The 18,413-nt window shown below is 35.7% G+C and overlaps 1 protein-coding gene across 1 annotated transcript in view; it reads right to left on the bottom strand.

Annotated features, from left to right (window-relative positions):
• The window catches only part of VPS13B (vacuolar protein sorting 13 homolog B), an 876,795-nt gene that overhangs the window by 452,085 nt on the left and 406,297 nt on the right, over positions 1-18,413 (bottom strand). The window contains exon 23 of the mRNA XM_031669315.1: positions 18,043-18,277. Within this exon, the coding sequence (XP_031525175.1) occupies positions 18,043-18,277 (235 nt within the window). The remainder of the gene's footprint in view (positions 1-18,042; positions 18,278-18,413) is intronic.

Here is an 18,413-nt window from a genome sequence, read left to right as displayed (position 1 = left end):
ACCCTATTTCACATTATAAGCAAAATTATCTTGAAATGTATCATAGATCTAAATGTAAGAGCTAAGACAATGATACCAAAAGCACAATTCATAAAAGAAAGAAAAATTGACAAAATAGATTTCAACGAATTTTAAATGTTTATGCTTCAAAAGTAACTATTAAGAAAATGAGCCGGGCGCGGTGGCTCAAGCCTGTAATCCCAGCACTTTGGGAGGCCGAGACGGGCGGATCACGAGGTCAAGAGATCGAGACCATCCTGGCTAACTAACACGGTGAAACCCCGTCTCTACTAAAAAATATACAAAAAATTAGCCGGGCGAGGTGGCGGGCGCCTGTAGTCCCAGCTACTCCGGAGGCTGAGGCAGGAGAATGGCCATAAACCCGGGAGGCGGAGCTTGCAGTGAGCTGAGATCCAGCCACTGCGCTCCAGCCTGGGCCGCCACAGAGCGAGACTCCGTCTCAAAAAAAAAAAAAAAAAGAAAAGAAAAGAAAATGAAAAGATTAGATTCTTATAACCAGATTCTCATCACGCTGGGCGTGATGGCTCATGCCTGTAATTCCAGCACTTTGGGAGGCCGAGGCGGGCAGATCTCTTGAAGCCAGGAGTTTGAAACCAGACAGATCAACATGGTGAAACCCCATCTCTACTAAAAATACAAAATTTAGCCATGCATGGTGGCTCATGCCTATAATTCCAGCTATTTGAAAGGCTGAGGCAGGAGAATCGCTTGAACCCAGGAGGCGGAGGTTGAAGTGAGCCAAGATTGTGCCACTGCATTCCAGCTGAGGCAACAGAGTGAGACTCCATCTCAAAAAATAAAAAAAAGAAAAGAAAAGCCACAGCCACACAGCCACACAGCCAGGAAGAAAACACTAGCAAAGCATATATCAGAAAAAAAGACAGTTGGAATATATTAAAAAAAAAACTCTTAGAACTCAAAAATAAGAAGAAAACTTTAAAATGGGAAAATGATTTGAATAGACATTTCATTAAAGAAGGTATATAAATTATTACATACATGAAAAACATGAAACATTATAAGTCATTACAAAATGCAAATTGACACCACAATAAGATATCACTATATGTATCTCCATCAGAATGGCTGAAATACCAAGTGTTGGTAAGGATATGTAGAAAGTAAAACCCTAACAAATCGAGCATAAGAATGTAAAACGGTGTAACCACTTAGAAAGTGATTTGGGAGTTTCTTTAACTGTTCAACATAAATTTACCATTCAACCCAATAATTCCACTGTAAAGACTCTATCAATGATCAGTTACATTTGTCCATACAAACACATGTACCCAAATGTACGTAACAGCATTATTCACTATAGGCAAAAAGTAGAATATATATCAACTGGTGAATTGATAAATAAAATGTAGCATTATCATACAATGGAATGCTCCTCAGCAATAAAAAGGAACAAACTACTGATACATGTTATGTCATGGAAGAATACCAAAATGTTACACTAAGTGAAAGAAGCCAGATGCAAAAGACTATCTATTGTATGATTCCAGTGTATTAAAATTTGTCCAAGAAAGGCAAATTTATAGGGACAGAAAGAAGATCAGGGTTGCCTAGGGCTGTAGGTAGGAGCAGGGATCAACTACAAAGGACACAAGAAAACTTTTGGGATGATGGAAATGTTCTAAAACTGTATTATGGTCATGGTTATACATCTTAATAAATTTAATAAAAATAACAGAATTGTATACTTACAAGTGTTAATGTTACATTATATAAATTATACTTCAGTAAGAGCTGGCTGTTTAAAAGTATGTGAAACCACCCTCCACCCTCCCTCTCTTCCTCCTGCTCCAGCCGTGTGAAGTGCTGGCTATTGCTTTGTCTTCTGCCATAATTGTAAGTTTCCTGAGGCCTCCCCAGAAGCAAAGCAGATGCCACCATGCTTCCTGTACAGCCAGCAGAACTGTGAGCCAATTAAACCTCTTTTCTTTATAAATTACCCAGTCTCAGGTATTTCTTTATAGCAATGCAAGAACAAACTAGTACAAGACCTAATGTAAAACACGAAACTATACAACTCCTAGAAGATAACAGGAGGAAATCTAGATAACCTTGACTTTTTGATGACTTTTTACATGTAACACCAAATGCTTGATCCATTAAAGAAAGAACTGATAATCTGGACTTTACTAAAATTAAAAATTTCTGCAAACAAAAACACTCAAGAGAACAAAAAGAAAAGCAAATTTGGGAGAAAATATTTGCCAAAACATCTGATAGGGGACTGTTACCCAAAATATACAAAGAACTCTTAAAACTCAACAATAAGCAAAGCCTATTTTTAAAAATGGGCCAAAGACCTTAACAGACCCATCAATCAAAGATATATAGATGGCAAATAAGCATATGAAAAAATGCTTCACAGAACATGTCATCAGGAAACTAAATTTAAACAGCATTTAGATACCACTACATACCTATCAGAATGGCCAAAATTCAGAACACCAAATGCTAGTGAGTATGTGCAACAACAGGGATTCCCACTCATTGTTGGTGGGAATGCAAAACGAAGACAGTTTGGTGGTATACTACCAAACTAAACATTTTTACCATACGATCTGGCAATCATGTATGTACCTTAGTATTTGTCGAAAGAAGCTGGAAACATAGGTTCACACAAAAACCTGCAGATGGAGGAATATAGCAGCTTTATTTAAAATTGCCAACACTTGGAAGCAACCAAGATGTCTATTCACACATGAATGGATAAACTGTAGTACATTCAGACAATTAAATATTAGCACAACAGAAATGAGCTATCGGTCAGGTGCCGCTGCTCACACCTGTAATCCCAGTGTTTTAGGAGGCCAAGATGGAGGATCACCTGAGACCAGGAGTTAGAGATCACCCTATGCAACACAGCAAGACCCTGTCTCTACAAAAATTTAAAAACAAAAAAATTTAGCCAGGTGAGGTAGCAAATAGTCCTCCTCAGGATAATTACTTGAGTACAGGAGTTGAGGCTGCAGTGAGCTATGATCGTACCACTGCACTCTAGCCTGGGTGACAGAGTGAGACCCTGTCTCAAAAAATTAAAAGCTATCTAGCCATGGAAATACATGGAAGAAGCAAAAATGTAAATTACTATGTCAAAGAATCCTATACGAAAAAGTTATATACTGTTTGATGCCAATTATATGACATTCTTAAAAAGGCAAAGCTATGGAGACAGGGAAAATATCAGTGTTTGTAGGGGCTAAGAAATGAGTATGTTGAGCACAGGTGGTTTTGGGGGCAGTAAAAATATTATGCATGATACTATAATGACAGATACATGTCATTATATATTTCTCCAAGTCCATAGAATGTACAACACCCAGAGTGAGTCCTCTAGTAAACTACAGATTTTGGGTGACAATTATGTATCCCTGTAGGTTCATCAGTACCGAATTGGAGAGGTTGTGCAGGTTTAGGAGCAGGGGATATATGAGTTATTTCTGTCCCCTCCTCTCAATTTTGCTATGAACCTCAAACTGCTTTAAAAAAATAAAGTCTAAAAATGTGATCAGGAAAAATATGATAGCATGTTAGGTCTGCCATATTGGTTTGGTTTTTAAAATAAGTGTGGTGGGGAGAGGGAGGAGATTGGGAAATGCAAAACTGATAAGCAAGGAATAAATAGGGTGATGTTCCTTTTCAGCCTTTAAAAGCTATAGAACCCATAACAAAATAAATGACAAAGAAGGCTGAATGTGAGCTACTTATAGAAGAAAATGTCTACAGCAATTATATTAAGTATATTTAGGTAGTACAACAGCTTAATTTTACTACTAATACATACATGATTGTTGCCAAGAAATTCATTTAAAAACATCATCATCAAAAACAAATTAGAAGTTAGTTTCTGAGCTTCCTTTTCTCCCCAAGGAATCCTATTTGCATACACAGTTTGAGGATTAAAGTCAAACACACTAAGTGAAATTGGAAAGAAAATAATTTTAACAGTACATCATCATCTTTCAGAACAAGTGGAAATTATGATTATAAAACTATGACTTAAAAAACCTAGAATGGAACAATACATATAAACCACTAAGGTGAACAAGAATTACATGAAAAAGCAGCCCCTGTGTTTTTCATAAATGCTAAATAATTTTCACAACAGTTTCTATTAAAACTCACTAAATCCAACAACAGCAAAGTTTTAATTTATAAATGATCTCAATATTCCATTTCTGTCAAAATATTTTACAAAAGTCACAGGCAATTCATTCAAAGAAGAAAAAACAAACCTCTGTTTAGCATAGTGTAGAAATCCATCTGCTCAGAGGTGTTGGCTGGATATAGCAAATTACATCTGCAAGGCTCACTGCAAGTGCTCCCTAATGAAACTCAAGATGTTGATTTTGACCCAAACACCCTACACAGATTGGAGCTGGCTATATTAGAGATCATCTCTCCCTTTCCACAGCAATTGAAATCAGATGACACATTTCAGCAAACAGTTCCTCATTTTGAACTTTAGAAGTCCAAGTTCAGTAAAGACAGAGCCTCAAATCTATAGAGAATTTTTTGTTCATCCTATTAATCATCTATGTAATGCATCTTTTTCCTTTTTTTCAATTTGCAAAGACCAGGAATTATTTTTCAATTGTTTATGGATCTTAAGATAAGTGAGAAGGTAACTTTTTAATTTCTTAAGTTCTTCCTCCCTTATAGTAACCAAAAACTATTTATCATGAATAACTTGAAAACTTCATGTGGCCCGAGAATGTACAGTGAGCTCCTCTTTTGTGGCATGTGTTGTGCTAAATAATGGGAATACAGCAATGAACAAGACAGGTACGCTCCTGCTCTTTTCACCCTAGTAGGGGAATGAGATACTGAACAAAAATAGTTAAAATTAGGATAGTTTGTAAAAGTGATGACTGGAGTACAAAGACAGCACAGAGTTGAGGGACCTGATAAATGAAATACCCTGAAGACCGAAGGAGGAGAAGGAGAAAGATGCCTAGAGGATAGATTGGGAAGGAGGAATTCATGTTTGTAGAATATGCTAAGGCAGTGTGATAGGACAGTGCTGTGCTTATTCCAAGAACACAGAAAGGATACTAGGGCTAGAGTTGGGCAAAGCAAGCAGCAGAGAGAGCAGCAGAAAATACAACTGGAGAGGTGGGCAGGGCCAAGTCTTATGGGGTCTTGTTGGTCATGTTAAGGATTTTAAAATATACCCTAAGATTGAAAGGAAGCCATGAAAAGGATTGCATGCAAAAATAACTAAATTACTCTGCATGATAGAAGGAGAGGAATTTCAAATTACTTTGGTCAAGAGATTAAAGAGGAAGAGAAAATGGCCAAATAAGCATTGTGATGTACAAACATGTCTAAGAGACTAACAGCCACTTTAAAGACTGTTTGATACAGGGTACACCAGTACCACCTCTTCCCTATGGTAGGACATCTTCAGCAAACTCTACTTTATTCTTTAATATTTCTTTGTGATTCTATAAGTGAATTAAAAGAAGTGAAGAGTTATAAGCCTATTACAGAGACAGAGTTCCATACAGGGTTCCAGGAACATGGCAGCAGAAGAGACCAAGAAAAGAAAATGTATCTGGGAAACAGCAAAGATTGAAAACCAGGCCATGGAACTTGGAAATCCTACGTAGATGTTGAGAACCATAATGGTTTTTACTGAGCATTTACCAGACACTGTTTAAAGTAATGTATATCTCATTTAATCTTTAAAACCCTTAGGAAAAGATAGCAATAGCCAGTAATACATAAGATTCAACCAAGGACTATTTATTGCACTACTCTTCCCAATAGTTTGTAAAATATCAGTGAGCAAGCACCATATCTGTCTTGTTCAAATCTGTATTCTCTATGTGACTGCCACATGGTAGGTGCTCAATATGTATTTGCTGAATGAATGGGACAAATATGGGAAATTTAGGAAAATAAAGAAATCCAAAAAAAGGCTGGAGGATTGAGTGGGATAGAGAAGACAGATGGTTGAAGTAAGTATCAGCCTAGGTTTTAGGAATTAAAAGAAAGAAACAGATACCCTTAGAATGCTGTGCCTTGCCTATAAAGTTGTAGATTATGTTTCAAGGTGTACTGAATCAAGTTTATGTCATTTTTATATTTCTCAGTATACTGAAAAGGCTTTAAGGTGTAAATAAAAAGGTCTCATTGTATTATATTTATTCTGGTTGCATTCACAATGATAATCCTGAGTAATTTTTTAAATTATTAAATTTTGTATCATATTTTTTGCTTATAAAGTCAGATAGATATTAACAGATGCAATATACCAAAATATTTCCATAAAAATAAAAGGTTTGAGTATATAATCTTAGTTACATAAGAATATGTTCTTTGTGGTCTATTCCATCTTGAATCTAAATAATTGGTCTCAAAGAATTGCAAATTTAATAGAAATTTGGAATCCCAGAATGATAAACAAGCAATGCTAAGGAGAGAGAAAAATATTTTCTCAGGAGTTATGAAGACAAGCAAAAACAAAGATAAAGAAAAGATTTTTTTTTTTTTTTTAAGACAGAGTCTTGCTCTGTCGCCAGGCTGGAGTGCAGTAGCACAATCTTGGCTCACTGCAACCTCTGCTTCCCGGGTTCAAGTGATTCTCCTGCATCATCAGCCTCCTGAGTAGCTGGGACTACAGGCACATGCCACCATGCCCGGCTAATTTTTTGTATATTAGTAGAGACGGGGTTTCTCCATGTTGGCCAGGGTGGTCTCGATCTCCTAACCTTGTGATCTCCCCGCCTCGGCCTCCCAAAGAGCTGGGATTATAGGCATGCACCACCGCACCCGGCAGAAAAGAAATTTTTAATTGAACATATGGTCTTCATAACCACCAGAGTCAGATGGTGGGAGTAATATTAAAACTTTAACTAAAAGCCAAAGTTGTTTTCTACAATAGAATATAGACAATGAATCATTAAGTTTCATTTTTGCTTTCGTTATCCTGACTTAGTTTCTGTTTCCTGCACCCAAAGAATATCAAGGTATATATACTTTCAGGTACCATCCTTTTTCTCCTGTCATTTCTCAAATAATATTTTTTAAACAAATTATTTATTAAATCAGTTCTTCATTTCCTTTTTAGTCCTCAAGCCACCATCACTGACTGACATTAAAATCATTCTTCTGGCCAGGCGCAGTGGCTCACAATGTAATCCCAGCACTTTGGGAGGCCAAGGGGGGCGAATCGAGAGGCCAAGAAATCAAGATCATCCTGGCCAACATAGTGAAACCCCATCTCTACTAAAAATACAAAAATTAGCTGGGCATGGTGGCACGTGCCTATAGTCCCAGCTACTCGAGAGGCTGAGACAGGAGAATCACTTGAACCCAGGAGGCAGAGGTTGCAGTGAGTGAGCATGCCACTGCACTCCAGCCTGGAGACAGAGCAAGACTCTGTCTCAAAACAAACAAACAAACAAAAAATCATTCTTCTGAAAATACTGTGGTAAAAGAAACCAGTTACCTAAAATTGTCAAATCTTATAGCTTTTAGTACTTATCTTATTGGCTACATTTATAAATGATCCAACCATTTATACATGATCCAATCTTATGTCTTCCATAAGACTACTGCTTCACGGTTTTTCCTCACTTACTTAACCTTCTATTGGTAGTTTCTATCACAAATTATTCCGTCCTTCCTCATCCCATAACATTACTGTTCCCAGCCTTGTTATATGCAGATCCCACTTCATTTGTCACTCTATAAATGACTTTGGATAATCCCATTTTTTTTCATGTTTTCCCTGTGGACATTTTGTGTCTCTAACTATGATCCCTCTTTAGAGCTCTAGATCCATATATGCAGCAGCTTATCAGATTTATTTACTTAAATGTCCCATGGATCCTTCATCATATGGACCAAACTAAATTCATCCATCTCACCGTGCACACCCAGAACTGGCCCTCTTTCTCTATTCCTAACCATAATATTAACTATATAAATGTGTACACAGACATCTAAGCCAGGAACCATGGAGTTATTCTACAGATTTTTTTTCTCTCCTTTCCTATCCATAACTAATCCAGTCATTAAGTTTGGACAGTTTTTGTCAACCTTTTAAACATTTCTCTCTATTCTGTCCCAGTATCTCTTTCTTTTTTTTTTTCTCGGGCTGTGTAATTTTTTTTTTAAATTATACTTTAAGTTCTAGGGTACATGTGCATAACGTGCAGGTTTGTTACATATGTATACTTCTGCCATGTTGGTGTGCTGCATCCATCAACTCGTCAGCACCCATCAACTCATCATTTACATCAGGTATAACTCCCAATGCAATCCCTCCCACCTTCCCCCTCCCCGTGATAGGCCCCAGTGTGTGATGTTCCCCTTCCCCAGTCCAAGTGATCTCATTGTTCAGTTCCCACCTATGAGTGAGAACATGCGGTGTTTGGTTTTCTGTTCTTGCGATAGTTTGCTGAGAATGATGGTTTCCAGCTGCATCCATGTCCCTACAAAGGACACAAACTCATCCCTTTTTATGGCTGCATAGTATTCCATGGTGTATATGTGCCGCACTTTCTTAATCCGGTCTGTCACTGATGGACATTTCGGTTGATTCCAAGTCTTTGCTATTGTGAATAGTGCCGCAATAAACATACGTGTGCATGTGTCTTTATAGCAGCATGATTTATAATCCTTTGAGCATATACCCAGTAATGGGATGGCTGGGTCATATGGTACTTCTAGTTCTAGATCCTTGAAGAATCACCATACTGTTTTCCATAATGGTTGAACTAGTTTACAATCCCACCAACAGTGTACAAGTGTTCCTATTCCTCCACATCCTCTCCAGCACCTGTTGTTTCCTGACTTTTTAATGATTGCCATTCTAACTGGTGTGAGATGCTATCTCATTGTGGTTTTGATTTGCATTTCTCTGATGGCCAGTGATGATGAGCATTTTTTCATGTGTCTGTTGGCTGTTTGCATGTCTTCTTTTGAGAAATGTCTGTTCATATCCTTTGCCCACTTTTTGATGGGGTTGTTTGTTTTTTTCTTGTAAATTTGTTTGAGTTCTTTGTAGGTTCTGGATATTAGCCCTTTGTCAGATGAGTAGATTGCAAAAATGTTCTCCCATTCTGTAGGTTGCCTGTTCACTCTGATGGTAGTTTCTTTTGCTGTGCAGAAGCTCTTTAGTTTAATTGGATCCCATTTGTTAATTTTGGCTTTTGTTGCTGTTGCTTTTGGTGTTTCAGACATGAAGTCCTTGCCCATGCCTATGTCCTGAATGGTATTACCTAGGTTTTCTTCTAGGGTTTTTATGGTATTAGGTCTAACATTTAAGTCTCTAATCCATGTTGAATTAATTTTCATATAAGGAGTAAGGAAAGGATCCAGTTTCAGCTTTCTACTTATGGCTTGCCAATTATCCCAGCACCATTTATTAAATAGGGGATTCTTTCCCCATTTCTTGTTTTTGTCAGGTTTGTCAAAGATCAGATGGCTGTAGATGTGTGGTATTATTTCTGAGGACTCTGTTCTGTTCCATTGGTCTATATCTCTGTTTTGGTACCAGTACCATGCTGTTTTGGTTACTGTAGCCTTATAGTATAGTCTGAAGTCAGGTAGTGTGATGCCTCCAGCTTTGTTCTTTTGACTTAGGATTGTCTTGGAGATGTGGGCTCTTTTTTGGTTCCATATGAACTTTAAAGCAGTTTTTCCCAATTCTGTGAAGAAACTCATTGGTATCTTGATGAGGATGGCATTGAATCTATAAATTACCTTGGGCAGTATGGCCATTTTCACGATATTGATTCTTCCTATCCATGAGCATGGTATGTTCTTCCATTTGTTTGTGTCCTCTTTTATTTCACTGAGCAGTGGTTTGTAGTTCTCCTTGAAGAGGTCTTTTACATCCCTTGTAAGTTGGATTTCTAGGTATTTTATTCTCTTTGAAGCAGTTGTGAATGGGAGTTCGCTCATGATTTGGCTCTCTGTTTGTCTGTTACTGGTGTATAAGAATGCTTGTGATTTTTGCACATTAATTTTGTATCCTGAGACTTTGCTGAAGTTTCTTATCAGCTTAAGGAGGCCAACATCATCCTGATACCAAAGCCTGGCAGAGACACAACAAAAAAAGAGAATTTTAGACCAATATCCCTGATGTACATCGATGCAAAAATCCTCAATAAAATACTGGCAAACCGGATCCAGCAGCACATCAAAAAGCTTATCTACCATGATGAAGTAGGCTTCATCCCTGGGATGCAAGGCTGGTTCAATATACGCAAATCAATAAACGTAATCCAGCATATAAACAGAACCAAAGACAAAAACCACATGATTATCTCAATAGATGCAGAAAAGGCCTTTGACAAAATTCAACGGCCCTTCATGCTAAAAACGCTCAATCAATTCGGTATTGATGGAACGTATCTCAAAATAATAAGAGCTATTTATGACAAACCCACAGCCAATATCATACTGAATGGGCAAAAACTGGAAAAATTCCCCTTGAAAACTGGCACAAGACAGGGATGCCCTCTCTCACCACTCCTATTCAACATAGTGTTGGAAGTTCTGGCTAGGGCAATCAGGCAAGAGAAAGAAATAAAGGGTATTCAGTTAGGAAAAGAAGAAGTCAAATTGTCCCTGTTTGCAGATGACATGATTGTCTATTTAGAAAACCCTATTGTCTCAGCCCAATATCTCCTAAAGTGTTTTTAAGAACTCTGTTGCCAGGCAGAGAGTAAATAGATTGATTTACTACATCATTTAATATACTAAATACTCATCTTAATATTTATAAAACTAAAGCTTACTTTATGAAAATGGTATTTATTTTTACTATAAAAATGGTAAAAGTGGTGTGAAGTGGAATCTCACTGTGGTTTTGGTTTGCATTTCCCTAATGACTAATAATGTTGAACTTATTTTCATGTGCTTGTTGGCCATTTGTATATCTTCTTTAATATTTTATTTCTTTTTATTTATTTTTTTGGATCGGGTTTTCTTCTTGCCCAGGCTGAAGTGCGGTGGTGCAATCACGGCTCACTGCCCCCTTGACTTCCTGAGCTCAATTGATCCTCTCACCTGAGTAGCTGGGACTGCAGGCACACACCGCCATGCCCATCTAATTTTTAAATTTTTTTGTAGAGGTGGGGTTTCACCATGTTTTGTAGTTTGGTCTCGAACTCCTGGGCTCAAGTGATCCACCTGCCTCAGCCTCTAAAGGCACTGGGATTATAGGCATGAGTCACCCTGCCCCGCCTAATATTTTCTTCTATTCAAATCTTTTGCCCACTTTTTAGTTGAGTTACTTGCCATCTTATAGTTGAGTTGTAGGAGTTCTTTATTATATTCTAGATACTAGACCCTTATAAAATACATGATTTGCAAGTATTTTCTCCTATTCTATACATTGTCTTTTCACTTCCTTGATGGTTTTCTCTGTCATATAAACATTTGTAATATAAAATTTTTATAATATGAATAGTTATATTATAAACTTATATAATATAAATTGATATTATAAATTTTATAGTATAAACATTTGGCAAGACTTCATCTCTACAAAAAATTTTAAAATTACCCAGATGTGGTGGCTTGCGCCTATAGTCCTAGCTACATGGGAGGGTGAGGTGGGAGGATTGCTGGAGTCCAGGAGTTCCAGGATGCAGCAAGCTATGATTGCACCACTGCACTCCAGCCTGGGCAACAAAACAAGACCCTGTCTCTGTAAATTAGTTAACTAAATATATATAATACGTGATATAAAATATGTAATACATGCTATTTTATTATAATTATAAATTATATAAATATGTAATTTTATTTTACATAATTACATAAAGTGTATAATATATAATGCAGAATTATCTAAAGAATATATATTATGTAATATATAATATATAAATATAAACATAATGTAAGAAGTTTTCCTGTGCTATATTGGAAATTATTTTCTCACTATTTTTTGATATTAGAAATTAACACCATTTCCACAAAGTATGATTTAGTTTTAAAAATATTAAGATGCATATTTAATTTATTAAATGATATAGTAAATCAGTCTATTTACTCTCCACCTGAACAACACAGTTCTTAAAACACTTTAATCCTTCTCTCCAGATTAAGAGGTTATTGTCATATATTTTCTTTTATTTTTAAAACTTGATATCATTATTTTGTAATATAATTGCTTAGATTTGACATATATAGAACTAAGGCAGAGGTTGGAAAACTTTCTCAACAAAGTGCCAGATAGTAAATATTTTGTTTCATCAACTATATGGTTTCTGTTTTAACTACCCGACCATGCTTTATAGTGCAGAGGCAGCCATAGACAATATGTCAATACACTGGTATGACTGTGTTCCAATAAAACTTTATTTAAAGAATCTGGTGGTTGGCTGCATTTGGTCATGAGCCACATTTGCCTACCTATATGCTAGTGCTTTAGTCATCATTCCTTTTCACAGCTTAGCCCTTCCTTCTTTCTCAGTTCATTTACTTCTGCCTGAAGTACATCCTTTAGAAGCTGTTTTTGTGATGATATGATGTTAGCAAACTCAATTTTGTTTCTTTGCCTTTTTTTTTTTTTTTTGAAAGATATTTTCTGGGTATATAAATCCTTGTTTATAGTTATTTTCTCCCAGCTCATTAAAGATACTGTTGTGCTGACTGTTGCTTTTCATTGGCCTTTTAGGAGATACAATGTCATTTCATGTTTCCTTGGAGGTCTTTTGTCCTTTTCCTCTGGGTTCTTTAAGGATCTTCTCAGTCTTTGTGTTTTAAAGTTATAATATTGGAGAATATGAGTTCTGCAAGTTTTCTGGCATAATTTATTCAGATATTGCCTCTACTTCTTTCTTTCTATACATATGTTGGACTTTTTTGGTTTTTTGCTGTATTTTCCATGTTGCTTCTTCACTCTTTGATGTTTTTTCTCTTTGACTTGCTGACCTGCATTCCAGTTAATCTCTTTAATCTAGTTCATTTTCTTTTCAGTTGTGTCTAATATTTTGTTAAAGTTGTTCATTGAATTTTTCAATGTCAACTGTATGAAAGTCTAACATACAGAAAATGGTACAACACTAAGTATACAACTGGCTACATTTTTGTCAGATAAACCCATACATGTTACTAGCACCTGAATAGAGATCAAGAATATTCTCAGTACTCAGAAGATCTCTTGGAGGCAAATTGTGTTTGACATCTAAAACCATAAATTGGTTTTCCTATTTTTGAACTTCATAGCACTTATTGAATAGCGCTTTTGTTGAATTTAAAATTTTACATGGGATATTCTTTTTATCTTGATTCTATTTAAAACTCTTTATTTATATTAATATTTTTAAGGCTTCCTTTTATTTCTTTCTACATGAAACATTTAACGTATATGATTGCCTAATTTCTGCTGACTCTTGCCTACTATACCTAATATTTCTTGTTTATTCTTTTCTTTTCTGTGCTCCTTATTTTCCTTAGAAATTTCTCTGTAGAAATGTTTTGAAGACTGGTCTGAAAGATTCCTCCTATGCAGTCCTGAATTTACTTCCAACATGGTGGTGGCATTACGAGTTCAGAACAATTTGAAACTAAATTCTTGATAAAAGCTTTTTATGCCACTTAGGTAATAAAAATTTAAGCTGCAACCTCTTATGAGGGCTGATTTGTGATTGTGGGTTTTTCCCCCCTCTATTCAAGGTTTCATTTTCTGGCAACGTTTGTGAGAGGATCATATACAGAAGGAAAGAGCAGACAACTTTATTTCTAGTTTACCTGTACATGAATATTCTAGCCAGTTGCATGCCAGCTTTATCTTCTATTATTTTCTGCAAATGTGAGTTAGCTTCAGGCTTTATCTTCAGTCAGACTTAACTTGTCTTCGGTTCAGTGGTAAACACGGATGCTCAGTTTTAACCAACGTTGAAGTGCCTCAGGGCATTTACTTTTCATACCTCTGTGTTTCTGGCTTCCCTCAGCCCCTGGCTTTAATAATCTTTACTCTTTTTGGAAATTCATTAATAAGTTTAAGAAGATATCATTTGGTGTGTATGTGCATGCATGTGTATATGTGTACAACATTATATAAATTTTATTTATGGTATGTGTCACATATAAATATTGTTTAAATACAATATAGTCATCATTTTTATTTTTTTGGAGAGGGATCATTCAACATATTTATCATGTTGCTGTAAATAGAATCCCTCAGTTATGTTTTTTAAAGATGATGTGACACTACTATACTCTGTCTTTTCAAATGATTTTATAAAAGGTCTGATATGTAGTTCCCATAATTCTTTATACCTTCAATACTCATTTAAAATCTCTCTTATTTCTATGAAACTCCTGCCAACATCTACTGCTTGTCTTTTTCGTATGAAAAATTATTTTATTTTCATCTCGTTCTTCAAATACATCAAGAATGACTTAAGAACTGCAGAAGTCTCCATCTTTAAAGCATAAGATGCTATTATATTCTCAGGTGTTTTCTTTGTTTTTGTTTTTGTTTTCTTGCAAGAACTGAGATGGCAAGTTAGTTTATTTTGAACTTAAAGCAAAAAATCACATACCAGATGGAGAGGGCTTGAATCAAATTGAAATTTCCAGCCTATTTTTCATACTCCCTAAGAGAATATAGAGTGACTGCATAATCAACATTGAAACATAAAGTAGAAACAACTTTTTAACCATATGGTTGTTCTCATTGGTCAAACCTACTCTGAGAAAAAGAGATTATTTCAAGATATTTTAATTTTCTTTTGGTCTGAAAAAACTATAGAAATGAACTTCTTATGAATAACCATAAATTTGTCCCTTTTTCTGTTTTTAAGGTGGTGTTTATAAAAATATTTGGATATAAGCCTTTGATGCATACGTGTTAAGAGTAATTTATTCTTTGTCTTTACACATGTACCCAGATAGAAAACTTATTTAGAGGTTTATTTACTCATTTCCAGTTTTCAAACAGCCCTTCTGGTTTCGGTGTCATGCCTGTATTCTCTTTTACAATCTTTCTTGAGTATTGGGACTGATGGCATGAATTAGACTGCTCTTTTATAGCTTCCCCCTCTGGTCCTCAGTCATTTGCTATTTACACACATTCCATTTTTTAAAAAATTGTGATGTATTTCACCTACTGTCATTTCCTCTCTTGTTCTTATTAGTCCTTTTTGATTTATAATGCTTTTTCCTTTTCATTGTCATTTTGTTGGTTTCAAAATGTAGATAACTTTCAATCATTTATGTTCAAGCAGATAAGGGATGTCTAAATCCATGCCACCTCCTATTACACGCCTTTCCATTCTACTTCTCTGATACTATTGTTTTATATTTAGCTCATTTTTGTTCAGTGAATGTTTCTTGGTAAGTGTAGAGGATGGATTGGGGGTAATGGGAGAAAGTAGGAAACCTGAAGGCAAGATTAGTTAAATATTACAAATAGCCATTATAGCTTAGAAGAAAGGATTGTCAGAACCAGGACAGCTCATCATCACTGGCCATCAGAGAAATGCAAATCAAAACCACAATGAGATAGCATCTCACACCAGTTAGAATGGCAATCATTAAAAAGTCAGGAAACAACAGGTGCTGGAGAGGATGTGGAGGAATAGGAACACTTGTACACTGTTGGTGGGATTGTAAACTAGTTCAACCATTATGGAAAACAGTATGGCGATTCCTCAAGGATCTAGAACTAGAAGTACCATATGACCCAGCCATCCCATTACTGGGTATATGCCCAAAGGATTATAAATCATGCTGCTATAAAGACACATGCACACGTATGTTTATTGCGGCACTATTCACAATAGCAAAGACTTGGAATCAACCGAAATGTCCATCAGTGACAGACTGGATTAAGAAAGTGCGGCACATATACACCATGGAATACTGTGCAGCCATAAAAAGGGATGAGTTTGTGTCCTTTGTAGGGACATGGATGCAGCTGGAAACCATCATTCTCAGCAAACTATCGCAAGAACAGAAAACCAAACACCGCATGTTCTCACTCATAGGTGGGAACTGAACAATGAGATCACTTGGACTGGGGAAGGGGAACATCACACACTGGGGCCTATCACGGGGAGGGGGGAGGGGGGAGGGATTGCATTGGGAGTTATACCTGATGTAAATGATGAGTTGATGGGTGCTGACGAGTTGATGGATGCAGCACACCAACATGGCACAAGTATATATATGTAACAAACCTTCACATTATGCACATGAACTTAAAGTATAATAATAACAAAAAAAAGAAGAAGAAGAAGAAGAAGAAAAAAAACACTTTAATTTGTCCAGGCACATTGGCTCACGCCTGTAATCCCAACACTTTGGGAGGTCAAGGTGGATCGGTGGATCACGAGGTCAGGAATTCAAGACCAGCCTGGCCAATACGGTGAAATCTGAGTCTACTGAAAATACAAAAATTAGCTGGGTATGGCAGCAAGTGCCTGTATTCCCAGCTGCTTGGGAGGCTGAGGCAGGAGAATCGTTTGAACCTGGGAGGCAGAGGCTGCAGTGAGCCAGAACTGTGCCACTGCACTCCAGCCTAGGCGACAGAGCAATACTCCATCTCAAAAAAAAAACAAAAAACAAAAAACAAAAAATTAACACTTAAAATTAATTGTTCTCTCCAGTTTAAGAGGTTATTGTCTAGGATGGCTAGAACAAAAAAAAAAAAAAAAAGAAAAGAAACAAAGCGGATAATAACAAATAGTGACAAAGATGTGAAAAAAATTAGAACCTTTGTACATTAATGTGGTATTGTAAAATGGTGCAGACAGTTTGGATAACAGTCTAACAATTCCTGAGAAGCTCAAACATAGTTACTATACGACGCAACAATTTTACTCCTGGGCATATAGCTAAAAAAAATTAAAACAAATCCACACAAAAATCCTGTAAAAAAATGTTTATACCAGGATTTTTCATAAAAGTCAAAAAGTGAAAACAAACTCAACTGTCCATCGACTGATGAATGAATCAAGAAAATTTGGTATCTCCATACGATAGAATACTATTCAGCCATAAAAACAATAAAGACTGCTACAACATGAATCAATCTTAAAAATATTACAGTAAATGAAAGAAACCAGTCACAAAAGATCATACACTCTAAAAATATTCCCTTTCACCTTAAAATTCTGTGACTGTATAATAACAGTATTCATATTATTAAGGACCAAAAATGTCTCTTACTGAAATCATGCTTTCTTTTAATAAATATAAGAAAAGTAGAATTTGACAGAAATTTCAGTATAGAGAAAAGGAGAGAGAAACCAACATCAAAGTAGAGGTCAAAAATTACACAGGCTATGTCTGCTTTTCAGTGACAGTATGTAGAAATTTCAATGGTATCAGGATTCATACACTTACATCCTAATAATATGAACAAGGTGTTGACCTGTTTAGCACTGTCAAAAATTTGAGCCTTGTTATTATAACATATATTCAGATTACTTACTTTATGACTCAAAATTTTTCCAGGTTCACATTTTGTTTGAAATGAACATGCCAAAGTTCAAAAGCTTATGAATTCATAACTGAAAACACGGCAATATGAGAAATCAAATATATATATATTGGAGAAAGGATCATGACTCTAATCATCATATAATTACTTTGTATAAACAAATGAGAAATCTAAAAATGCATTACGCTTGCTAAATACTATATTCTCGCAGTTATTTTTATATATAATACATTCATTCATAAATCAAGTAGCTTAAATTAGATCAGTCTACTTATCATTCTTAGTTTAGCCTAATGTTAATATCCAAAACCAACTTTCTTCCCAAGTTAATTCTTCCTATGTTTGTATTTTAGTGATTATATTATATTGTATATGATCTTTTATATATAACATATATGTGAATATGTGACTAAGATTAAAATATATGGATGGCAATAAATGGCATCACTTAGTTCATTTACTTTGGTCAGGAAAATCTTTCAATGAGAAGACTGATCTGCTTATACACTGAAACATTTAAAAACACCAACAAATCTAAAAATGTCCATATAAAATATTAACCATAGGAAAAAAATTTTTAAATATACCTTCTTCGAGGATGGGTCGTGGGATAACAAATGGAATCTCCTGCAGAGGTTCCATGTACTTGTGCCCAGCGCTAATAATCTTTATTTGAGGCAAACAGAGGACAAGTGTTCCTGGCATACTGGTTTGTCCATGGTACCAACTTCTCACTGTTCCAGGAATGTCACCAGATATAATTGTACTTGGGGAAGGCAGGCTATCATTTGGAATAAACACACAACAAGATTGTACTTCAAGCTAGAAAAGAAAAGCAGAATTAAAATATTTGGATCAGACTAAATATACCTTCAAACACCTAATATCTTCACCAGAATAAACAACCAAAAAAGTAAACGTTCCATATTTATGATTTATTTGATGACTTATCTTTATG

This window comes from Papio anubis, chromosome 8, assembly GCF_008728515.1.
Source record: "Papio anubis isolate 15944 chromosome 8, Panubis1.0, whole genome shotgun sequence".
Lineage (NCBI taxonomy): Eukaryota > Metazoa > Chordata > Mammalia > Primates > Cercopithecidae > Papio > Papio anubis.
The sequence above is the reverse complement of the archived record's forward strand: the minus strand, read 5'-3'. Positions and strand labels throughout refer to the sequence as shown.